General features: G+C 39.5%; 1 protein-coding gene across 9 annotated transcripts in view; it reads left to right on the forward strand.

Annotated features, from left to right (window-relative positions):
* Window positions 1-3,081, forward strand: part of Cnot2 (CCR4-NOT transcription complex subunit 2) — a 91,532-nt gene extending 88,451 nt beyond the window's left edge. For 8 of the 9 annotated variants that reach the window (XM_090328242.1, XM_090328239.1, XM_090328244.1 and 5 more), the window contains one exon: window positions 1,942-3,081. In XM_090328242.1, coding sequence (XP_090184368.1) covers window positions 1,942-2,028 — 87 coding nt within the window. In that variant the 3' untranslated portion in view covers window positions 2,029-3,081. The remainder of the gene's footprint in view (window positions 1-1,941) is intronic. The other variant, XM_090328238.1, reaches the window with a different exon arrangement.
* Window positions 3,082-12,526: the final 9,445 nt, after the last annotated feature.

Consider the following 12,526-nt stretch of genomic DNA (forward strand, 5'->3'; position numbering starts at 1 on the left):
TTCCTTGGTACCACATACATAGAAAAAAGCTGGAAGTGGTGCTGGGGCTCAAGTGATAGAGCGCTAGACTTGAGAAAGTCCAAGGACAGTGGTCAGGCCCTGAGCTCAAACCCAGGACTGGCAAAAAAAAAAAAAAAAAAAAAAATCTTGGAAACTAAAAATGCCAATTATAATTTCAAAAGATGCCTTAACAAATTATTTCCACTAATTTCAGTACTCAGACAGTTAAAAAAAAAATTAATGTCTGTACAGAGGTGAGGAAAGGCGAGTGAAGTAGAAGCAGACCGGTTGTGGGATGCTGCTTGTTTGCTCATTGTTCTTTACTACTGTTTGCTCTTTGATTACTTGATATTGTAAAAGGGTAAAGTCACCATGGTGTACCTTCTTTACTAACCTTTGTAAGGGGACTTGATTTTTACATTTTTGGATTGAGGTATAATGAAGTAAATTTGGGTGGGGGGAGGTCCAAAATAATTCAAAATAATATAATGTTACATAAGAAAAGACACAAGCCTTGTTATCAAGGGTCTGGATCCTGTTTCTTGGTGTGCCAGTGTTATATAACGTGGGTAAGTTATGATAAGCCTGCTGTCCTCCGGTGTAAAATCAAGTAATAGCTTCTGCTTTATAGAATTAGATAAGAATAAAATTTGTTTTTTTATTAGACTTAAAATTGTACTTAAGTCTGTTAAAATAGTATCTATGTCAGAAAATTAAATCGTTGTGTTCTAGGTTTATATTTTTCATTTTATGATGAAAATTTTCATTTACTAATGGAAACATCCACTATGAATGTTTGAAACCAGAAACATAGGGTAAAATATCAGTCTATGGTTTTTTGTGTTATTTGTTTAGTCTTCAATACAAGTAAGACTCATAATCAGACAAGTGCAGCTCTGTAATAGTAGCTTTAAATTCACATTTGAAAATTAGTAATTTTGGAGCTCAAGAGATTTGATTTGGTCTGGTTTGGTTTTTGCTGTTACTGAGTTTTGAACTCCAGCCTTGAGCTTGCTTAAGCAGGCACTCTAGTACTGAGTCACCCTTCCTGCCCATCCTGGTCTGGGCTGAAACCTGCCTATTTTAGGCTTCCCATTGTATGTGGTAGGACAGATGCACACCACCATACCCAGCTTTTTCTGTTGAGAACAGAATCTCTCAGTTTTCTGCTGATTAATCTGAGCAATCAGACATGCCTGCAACAAAACTACTGTCTAATTTTGAGTAGCAGATAAATTGTATGTTGTCAGGATTTCGAGATGTGGGGGCTTTAAGCTCATTGCTTTACTCAGGTTTTAATAAGGCTAGAATATGTTTGCTTTTTAAAACAAGTAGTTGTGAAATATTCATTATAAACTTTTCATAGACTAAGTCAAATATTTCAGTTTGTCTACGTCACTAAAAGGGAAGTATCATTTGTTTTGTTTTGTGCTGTTTCTGGGCTTGACAACTCAGGGCCCCTGGGTACTGTCATGGAGCTTTTTTGCTCAGATAGCATTCTACCAGTTAAACCACAACTCAGTTTCTGACTCCTCCCTCCCTTTGGTGATAATGGAGATTAGAGTTTGATAGACTTTGCAGTCTTGATGGGCTTCAAATTGCAATCCTCAGGTCTCAGCCTCCTGATAGCCACAATTGCAGGTGTGAGCCACCAGCACCCAGCAGAGACTGTATTTTAGATACATAATAGAGATACAGAATTTCAGCTGGGACACAGAAAGTTTGCGTTTTACTTAGAAAAACAAAACTGACATGTCTATACTATATGTGTGTTTATTTTATGGTGTTACTGTGATTATAATAACCTTAAAACTTAAGACTTCATAGTAGCTACTTGCACTCTCCCACTTGAGCCATACCTTGAGCCTTTCCATATAGTAAATATGTTTTGACAGATCAAAAGAAGATAAGGTAACCTAACTTCCTAATTTTTACTTATAGGAGTTCCATCTGGAATATGACAAATTAGAAGAACGGCCTCACCTGCCATCCACCTTCAACTACAACCCTGCTCAGCAAGCCTTCTAAAAAGACTTCCCTTTTCTTAGGGTATGGCTGTCTCAGCACAATACTCAACATAACTGCAGAACTGATGTGGCTCAGGCACCCTGGTTTTAATTCCTTGAGGATCTGGCAATTGGCTTACGCAGAGGGTCACCATTTGAGGTCCTGCCTTACTAATTATGTGCTGCCCAACAACTAAATTTATAATTTGTTTTCTCTAGTTTGAGCAGGGTCTGAATTTCTTCATTTATTTTCTTTTTTTGCCAGCAGACATACTTGGGTCTGTAAAGACAAGCAAGTACACTGACAGAAGTTTACCATTTAGTTTCTTAAATGTAAAAAAGAAAACCCACAAAAGACTCAACAAAATTAGACCACAAAATTTGCATTGTTCATTGTAGCACTATTGGTAATAAAATAACAAATGTTTGTGCATTTTTATGTGAAGATCCTTCTCGTATTTCATTTGGAAAGATGAGCAAGGTCTGCTTCCTTCATTTTACTTCCCCTTCTGTTTTTGAAAGGCAGTTTCGCCAAGCTTAATGCAAGAATATCTGACTGTTTAGAAGAAAGATATTGCCACAATCTCTGGATGGTTTCCAGGGTTGTGTTATTACTGAGCTTCATCTTTCCAGAATGAGCAAAACACTGTCCAGTCTTTGTTACGATTTTGTAATAAATGTGTACATTTTTTTTAAATTTTTGGACATCACATGAATAAAGGTATGTATGTACGAATGTGTATATATTATATATATGACATCTATTTTGGAAAATGTTTGCCCTGCTGTACCTCATTTTTAGGAGGTGTGCATGGATGCAATATATGAAAATGGGACATTCTGGAACTGCTGGTCAGGGGACTTTGTCGCCCTGTGCACTAAAGGGCCAGATTTTCAGCAGCCAAGGACATCCATACCCAAGTGAATGTGATGGGACTTGAAGAAGTGAACTGAGACAATTCACTCTGGCTGTTTGAACAGCAGCGTTTCATAGGAAGAGAAAAAGATCAATCTTGTATTTTCTGACCACATAAAGGCTTCTTCTCTTTGTAATAAAGTAGAAAAGCTCTCCTCATTGCAGTGTTGACTTTGATTTGAAATTACGAAATTCTTTCTTTAACATGAGAAATAGGGGAAAATACTGAAGTTTTACAAATACCAGACTGAATGGTCACATTGTAAAGGTATTCATTTCAGCTTTCAACAAGTAATCTAATGGAACCACAGTGGTCCATTTTATCTGTAGGTTAAAAATCCAGTCACTCGAAGTGTTAACCAAAGAAAACTTCTTTTATAGCAACATTACAAATTAAACATCTTCAACACTCTGGGACCCAAACAAAAAACTTTTCTTCCATCAGAAACTTAAGAGAAATTTCTTGATAAACTTATGAAATTATGTGTGAGTTAAGGTAAAGCAAAGTGACTTTACCCTTCAGGTTGCTGGCTCAGTTTGTCTCATAAGTACAAGTTAGGGGACTTTCACATCTAAATCTGACACTATATTTAAAAATACCTGAAGATGGCCAGGAGTTGGTGCATAGCGTGCATAAAGACCTGGGTTCGATTTCTTGGTACTACATACATAGAAGAAATGTGAAGTGGTGCTCAAGTGGTAGAGCACAGTATTCAGGCCTTGAGTTCAAGCACCAAGACTGCCCCTCCCCCCAAAAAAAAAATAACCTGAAGACAAACTACCAAAGGAGAATTGGAGCTAGAGCATAGAAAAAAAGAAACATTTTGACTTTTTTTAAGTTTTCACTTTTAACTTTTTCTATAAGAAGTGTTTTGGCATTTACCAAATCATGTTTGAACATTAAATATTTGTGTTATTACTATTTGTATGTCAGGAATGTGAAGTGACTTAAAAATTGCCTTTTGATATGTATTTTGAAGTAGTAGAAACTAAAATATCAGGATTTTTTAGTCTTTCCAAATGAAACCAAAGGATCTCCTCAGTAGGAAAGATCATGCTTATTAGTAAGTACAGTATAGACCACAGTAGAAAACAATTACAGAACACTAACATTTGACAGACATCAAAGTCAAATTACTAGAAATTATTTTACTTATTTAACAATAAAAGCTCTTTTCATAATAATTGTAAAATACAACATATATAGTCATAAAAGACAAATGGAAAGAAAACAGTGAGCATCCTTACTCTTTACAAACATGATACAAAATTTCAGCTGAAGCAAGATTGTCAGAAAAAGAAGATAGCTCATTTTCAGTAGTTTTGTTGCAATTCATTTTTTTTAACTGCCATAAACATATTTTACAAATGTGTTACATTTTGAGTTCTTTTTATCCTGAATCATTAAAATTTGAAACTAATTTTACAATACCAGAATATTTCAACTCTTAAAATACATTAAACTCTAAATGATGTTACACTCCTTTTTTTTTATAATGTGATGACACACATAGTTGACCTAACCTATATATTTCACATTTTCTTAGATTTAATTCTGTTCTTTTTTCCAGATAGAACAAGTAAAACAGTTGTATACAAAGACTAAATCACAAAAAGAGAGTTGTAATCTTATTGGAAGGATCTGTCATCTTTGAAATGGTGCTTACAATCTATATAATAAAATTCCATTTTAAGGGTTTTACACTGACATAGTTTCCTGAGATACAATAAACTTGAATTAAGATCTGAAAGTTTAAGTTCATAACTGTATATATAAAACCACTTATCTTGCTTGTCATTTTTGTCACAGAAATTGGGACACAGCAGGTGCTTGATAATACTTGAGATGACATTGGATATACTATTTCAAATTCAGGCAGTGGACTTTGCAATAAATTATCTTTTGCTGTAATTTCATTTTTGCAATTTTTCATTATAGCTTAAAATTTTCAGGTTTTTTTTCTCTTGTAAAAGTTGATCCTTTCTGAATCCAGTTTGCAAACCATAGATTTTCCATTTTGACATATTCATTCCCCATTAAATATAGAGTGTTTGTGCTTGGCTATAAAGGTGGGCATGCTTCATCTGACTTCCATTTGCACACCATGAAGTTTTTGCAAGAAAGGGTTCAAGAACTCTTGAAGTCAGCAAGTAAAGTTGCTCAAATGTTTCCACAAAGAGTATATGTAAATGGATGTCTGTCTTTTAAACTTTCTTAAGCATTGTTTATATTTTATAAAGCAAGTTTTTAGTAACATCCCAATAAGATCATCTCCAGGGTATTTGCTAACTAGCATGTGTGAGTCCCTGGGTTTAATAATCTTAAGTACCACAAAAAGAAGGAAAGGAGAAAGGACAGAGGGAGAAGAAAAAGAGGATGTCATCAAGTCTAGAGAAAAGAGTAGGAAAAAAGTCATTGAAATACCTTTATTTTGTAAAAGTCAGGTCCTATGGCCATGCCATACGCACCAGATCATAATATGACATAAACACATTAAAATAAGTCAAAATAAGGATCCAAATCGAACTTTGATTTGTTGAATCGAATAGGATGTACCTTGAATCCAGGTAATCATTTAGGTTTACAGTGTGGACTATAAAAGTAAAGTGATAGAATATGGTTTGAAAGTGATTCATATATATTGATCAATATAAATTTTGATTCTGTTGCCAAAAAATACTAATGTAACCTCCCGCTACATTAAATATATAGTGCACAGGTCAAGGTAACCCCTATATCTTTGGGATAGTTATCACGTACCTGATCTGTCAGATCTAGTTGGAATACTGTATCTCTGGAAGGTAATTTTAAACACAGAAAGTTTTATCAAACTTAACCTGTTTTTCCCCTTTTATTTTTTGGCATTTAGGAACAGGAATGTGAAACATTTATAAAGCACAAAAATAATGTTCATTAGCAAGATGCATGTATGTGTGTACTTTAGTTTCACATTCAAATCTGGGGAAAGACAGATTTTGTTAAATGTGAAGTAAATGTTTGGCCTGCAATTTGATACTATGTTACTGTGCAGTCTGCTTTGTGTTAAAGGTGATCGCATAAACAGCAATATTTCTCTTACCAATCATTTGATGTAAAAACAGCTCGGTATTGAAATAACTTTCAGAACTCAGCAAAGTTAAACCTCTATGAAACAACTTTGTGCAACTATGTAATTTTTTAAAATAAAACAACAGCCTTCTAGTTACATAATTCTGAGAACTAACATGCCTGAGGATAACCTGTGGGGTGTTAATCTCCATTTTGGACCCTAATTTCAAACATCCAGATGTGTATTTTATGCTGGCCTGAAGGCTTGAACAGACACCGTTTTTGAAAGTCCAGGGAAAAGTCAGGAGCATGTAGCAATTGCCACAAATCATCTTGGAAGCAACTGGATTACACAGACGGCACTTTGTCTATTAACTACAGAAAAATTTTAAGATTCTGATGAAAATCCACCAAGTTAACCTTGGGATTTCTGTGTACTGGAGGCATTTGTTTGCTTTTTGCTGTGACATCCATTGTTCAAATTCAGTGGCCCTATAATTATACTAGCCTTTATTAGCAGAACAGGAGGAATGTTGAATCTATCCCTAAGTATAAAAGAATTATTTTTGCTAGATTTTATATTTCCAATCAACTTTACATAATAAAAACTAATGGAAATTATATACATTAACAATATATTCATCAATTGGAAACTTTTTTGGGGAAGTCATGGTGCTTGAACTCTGCTTGGGTGCTGTCCCTGAGCTCTTTGGTTCAAGGCTACCATCCTACCCTTGAGGCAAGCCCCACTTTCATTTTCTAGAGGTTAATTAAGAGTCTCGGGCCCTTTTGTGGCTGGCTTTGAACCCTGATCCTCAGATCTCAACCTCCTGAGTAGCTAGGATTATAGGCGTGAGCCACCACACCCAGCTTCAATTGGAAACTTAAAGTCTATTATCTAGCTGTATAAATTCTATGACTTGTCAAAGTTTTAATATTTTTATCTACTTGACAAGGAGTCAGTATTCATTAGGGCCTAGTAAGAAAATTACATGTGTAACAGCTTTCTGTCAAACATTTATGTGATTTACTGAAAATGTCACAAAATTCATAATATTTGTATTATTCTAATTTTGTATTTTAAAAACTAAACCTAGTGGTCTAGTGGTAGAGTGCTTGCCTAGCATACACAAAGACCCAGGTTCAATTTCTCGGTACCACATACACAGAAAATGCCAGAAATGGTGCTGTGGCTCAAGTGGTAGAGCTCTAGCCTTGAGAAAGCCCAAGGACAGTGCTCAGGCCCTGAGTTCAAGCCCCAGGACTGGTACACACACACACACACACACACACACACACTCGTTTAAAAAGCATGTGATCACCAGTTGACATGTGCTATACTAAAACACTAATAAACTAGGTATTAGTTCTCGATCTCCTGAGCAGATATGTTTATGTAAGGTGCTTACAATGTTAAAAGTCTATTCAGGTTGGGTGGTTCCATGCCTGTAATCCTAGCCAATCAGAAGGCTGAGATATGAGTTTGAAGCCCACCAGGGTAGGAAAACTGGGTGAGCCTTACCTACAGTTAACCACCAAAAAGGTAGAATTGGAATTGTCGTTCAATTGGTAAGGTCTTAACCTTGAGGAGTAAAAGCTTACAGACAGCACACAGTCCAAGTTCAAGCCCTAGGACACACAGACATACAGACACACACACACACACACACACATTCACTGTCTATTAGGATCACCCAAGAGGCAGAGGCAGACTCACTGGTTAGAAGAGGTGTACTGAAATACCACTGACTTCTAGGCCATGGTGTACAGGCCTAGGTATATTAAAGATTTATTGCAGCATCTTGTGACCAGGGTGGGCTATCGTATGCTGTTCATCTTAAGTTGGAAAGTTTATTCATAATGTTCTCTCTCGGTGAAAATGTTGTAATTGCATCTGCCATTTTAAGTTTCCTTTGTATTTCCCCAGTGCTTATTGATAGCTTCCTTTCAGGACTGGAATCTGTAGGGCATGAGAAGTCCAAATTAGTCTTTAGCTTCTTCCTTCTGATTTGGGACATAAGCCTACCTCAGGAATCTCTTGCCTTGCTCTGTCCATGTAGGTGAGGTATCTGGGATTCCAGGTCATGGATAACAAGGATGGACACTGTAGAAAGTAGTTGTGTTTAAGGAGGAGTCATTCTGTGGAAACAGAACAGGCTGGGACTAGATAAGCATAAGTGAACAGCAGCAAAGTAAGATTTCCCTCATTGATGATTTGATACCCTCTTAGAAAAGGTGAAATATGACTGGTTTTATGTATTCACAAGAGTTTTAGTTCATGAAATAAAGATATTAGCTGATGGAAACAAATCAGTGTGAATAAGAACTGGTCTCTAGCTGGGTGCCTTTGGTTCATGTCTGTAATCCTAACTACTCAAGACACTGAGATCTGAGGATCATGGTTTGAAGCCACCCAGGCAGGAAAATCGGTGAGTCTCATCTCCAGTTAATCACCAAAAAAACCAGAAGCGGAGCTGTGGTTGAAGTGCTAGCCTTGAGCACAAAAATTAAAAGGAATAGCTCTTAATTCAAGCCATGGGTCAGGAACCCTCCCTCCCCCCCCAAACAAAACAAAAAGCTAGCCTCAAATTTTGAGAATTACATGACATGTAATGTTGAGTAACTTGCATTTGTCTTTGACCTAAGAAAGATTTACCACATAAAAGTTCTTTGAACATTTTAGGAGAAATACTTCAAATTTCAAGGGTTGTATGATGTTTACAAGTGACTGAGATGGGCTTGATTCTTTTAGAAATCATTCCTTTCGGTATTTATAATAGAAAAATCTTTAAACTATCTTCAAGATTAGACATCTCAACAATAAAACATGAAGGAATGACATAGTTTCATCTTATATATAAAAATAAAGATTTAGGGCAGCCAGACTGTTTCAGAGCTACCTTCAAATCTGATACATACTGAACATTTATTTTAAGATGTGGCTTGAATTACCATATGTAGCTGTATGGAAAGTGGGCTGTTAAGTATTTCCCTTCCTCAGAAGCACTTTTTATTTTGAATATTTACTGCCTTTAAATAATATTCCTCATTTATTATATAAAATATTGCCTTGATCTTTTAATGGATATTATGTTAAAATGTACAAAATAAGATTATCAAATTTCCTTTTCATCCGAGGTTTTGTCTGTAGATTAAAATTTTAAAATAAAGGCAAATGAATTGACTTGTGAAAAATACTATTTGGAATACAAATTCTATCCAAGGAAGGTGAGAACAATATTGCCCTGTCTTCTCTATATTTGCAATGAAAATTTTGAGGAACAACAAAAATCCATTATCCTGAAAGTGTTTGTTATATTGAGTAGCATGGAAAAGAAAAGTACAGACCTAAGTTTTAAAGAATGTTAAATAGATATCCATTCCAAATTCCAATCAAGCTTTTTTTCTGTTTAGAGATGGGGAGGGATGGGTTGGTCAGGGCAATAGCTTCAATCTTACCAGAATACTGGAGAACCAGAAACCTAAGAAGAAGCTTAGGAGAGACATGAGGACCATCTTTCCACATGTAATTCGTGCCTAGCATGCACGAAAACTTGAGTTTGATTCCTCCGTACTGGATACACTGAAAAAAACAGGAAGTGGTTCTGTAGCTCAAGTGGTAGAGCTCTAGCCTTAGGAAAGCCCAAAGACAGTGATCAGGCTCTGAGTTCAAGCCCTAGGACTGGTCAAAAACAACAACAACAACAAAAACAAAAACCAAAATGGAATCTTTGGAATAGTTTTATTCTTTACAAGTTTACCTTATGTACAGAATAAGGACCATTAATTACACTACATAGGTTGCATGGCAGTTAAGGAAAATATCAATGTGTAATAGTTACTACTTCATAATTTTTAAGCACCCACCCCAAATAAATAAATGGGTATACTCAATAGTAGTTAATAGTTTTCTATCACTGGACATGTCCAAGTCCAAGTTTAGAAAAGCTCTGAGCCAATTTTGTCCATGACAAAAGAAGTTTCTTATACCCCTAATTCATTTGATGTTACATTTTAACTATGTATTAATGATTTCAGTCTAGTTTAAAATTTCAATTAGAAAACTACTAAATACCTATATTTAATAGTCCACAAATCAGAACAGCTCATTAACTATGCATCTGAACAAGAGCTGTTTTCAACACAAATATGATTCATAGTAAAAATTAACTTGCAGGATCATATTAAATCATTAACCCAGTATCTTGTACCTGCAGTCTCCTTCATAAACTTTACGGTAAGGACTCTGACCAACCCTATCCTTGCTTTTGGTGTTCATTTCCAAATGCTTTTGTAGTTACACTGCTTTTATTACTAAATGTAGATGTTTCTTATTTTGTCATGGAACAGTAGAAAGTGTTTGAAAAATTGGGATCTCATGATTTCAACTAATAAACTCACTTTTCCTTCCAGATAATGTAACCCTAATAATTACCTTTATGCCAGCAGAAAAAGAAGCAATGTAATTCCTAGGAAAAGTAATGGTTTTAAAATGTTTTTCCTTGGGGTGCTGGAGGCTCACACCTTTGATACTAACTACCAAGGAGGCTAAGATCTGAGGATTCTGGTTCCAAGCTTGTTGAGACAAAACATTCTTCAATTAGCAGCAAAAAAAAACCCCAAAAAACAAAAAAAAAACAAAAAACAAAAATGGAGGTGTGGCTCAGGTGGTAGAGCACCAGCTTCCTAGAAAAAAAGCCACCCTGTACTTGGGGGTGGGGAGAGAAACAGAGAAAGGGAGAGAGACCAGGAGACAGGGAGGGAGGAAAAGAGAGAGGGGGGGAGGAAGGAAGGGGGAAGGAGAAGGGAGAGAAGATCTGTCAAAACAGGATCTTGATTTTCCAAACCCTGCAGCTTCTTCATGTATTCAGAAAAACAAAAATGGCTTAAGACACTGCGTCTTGCGATAAAGCTTAATATTGGAATAAAGAACTTTAGTACTTCAAAATAGCGTTTCAGGATTACAGTAGAAGGTCAATGCAAGTTAAATAATACTTGGAATCTAGAAGAATAAGTCAAGCCAGATTCATCGGGAACATTGACTTTATTAGGAGTTGCACTAGAAAAATAAGGCTACGTGTATTTTGAGAAGTGGGTATTATGAATTCAGTCTTCAAAGTGTCGCTTGAAATAATTCTCCAGTTTGATGTGGTTTGGTAAAAAGCAATTTTAATTTACCAAAAAATAAAAGAAAAAAAGAATGGAGGCTGAGGTTATGCACGTTCAGGGTAGGGAGGGAAGAAACGACGGGAGGAATTACAGAAAAACGCTGCTCAAAAAAAAAAAAAATGGTACCTGTCCCCAAAGTGGTCTGCAAGCCGGCCGCCGTCACCTTGCTGGGCGCTGAGCACGCTCAGTAATTCCAAAGGTGGCAAGATCCTCTAGGATCAAAATCAGAATGTGTTCTGGAGACGGCTGGAGCTAGGGAACGGTTACGACCGGGAAAGTCGCGTCTCCCCGGGGCTGCGAGCCTCTCCTCCGGTTTCCTTCGGCCCAGATCTAGGCGAGGTCGACTGTCAGAGAGACACCCAAGTTTCCCACGAGCTTCTCAGAAGACCCAGTCTTCCGATCCCGACCTCCCCAAGCAAACTGCACCCCACTCCGCTGCGCCTCCGGGATCAAGCCGCCGGCGCCGCCGTGCGCGCGCGCTCAACGTTAGCGAAGCCGGGGACCGGCGAGGACGGCGCCCCGCTCAGGCGCCGCGTGGGCGCGGCTGGGTCACGCCTTCCGCCGGGCAGGGCGCACCCGCCGGCGGCGTGGGAACCTGCGCGGGTACCCTCCCTCTCCCACTCCAGCCCGGGAGCCGTAACCCCCGTATCTCCGCGAGCCGTCCTGCCAGGCGCCGGTGCCCTTCATGCTACCTATCCACCTGGGCCCGCTGCCCGGGAGCGCCCGTGCCCGACCTGCCGGCTCGCCCTCCGAGTGGGCGGACCCATACCAGTGTGTGGAGTTCAGGGCTGCCGCCGCGCCACGTGCTTCGCACCTCGGTTCGCTCTGCGTTTAACTTTCGCTCGGGTCCGCGGGATTCATCTTCAAGCTTTCACCTCCTGATTCCAAGAGCTCGCCGCCGCCGCCGCCGCCGTTTCCCGTGCCTACCCACGGGAGACTCCCCCGGGCGGGGCGGGGCGGGGCGGGGCGGGGCGGGAGGCCCCGGGTCACTGCGCCGGGGGGCGGGGCCGAGCCTCCTCCCGCACGGGGGAGCCCCGGGGCTCGCCCCAGCCCAGCCGCTCGTACCCTCGGGGCGGGTGCTCCGCGAGTCCGCGGAGGGGCGGCTGGCGGGCGATGGAGCCCCGGGCCCTGGCGGCGCGTGGAGGCGGGGTTGGGGAGGCGGGGAGAGCGCGGGGGCGGAGGCTGGCCGGGGGCGTCGGAGGCTGGAGCGCACCGTGCGCTCCGTGCGCCCCAGGGTGCAGGAGGCTCTGAAGCGGCTGCTGCAAGGGGGACTTGGGGTGACGGCTGGGGCGGGGGGCGCTGCCGCCGCCCCGGAGCGTCGCGGGCCTCGGCCCCTTTGTTCTTGCGCGCTCCCCCTCGCCGCCCACTCCCCGGCTGTCGCGCGGC

Source organism: Megascapheus bottae, chromosome 2 (genome assembly GCF_031878675.1).
Source record: "Megascapheus bottae isolate mThoBot1 chromosome 2, mThoBot2.hap1, whole genome shotgun sequence".
NCBI classification, from domain to species: Eukaryota; Metazoa; Chordata; class Mammalia; order Rodentia; family Geomyidae; genus Megascapheus; species Megascapheus bottae.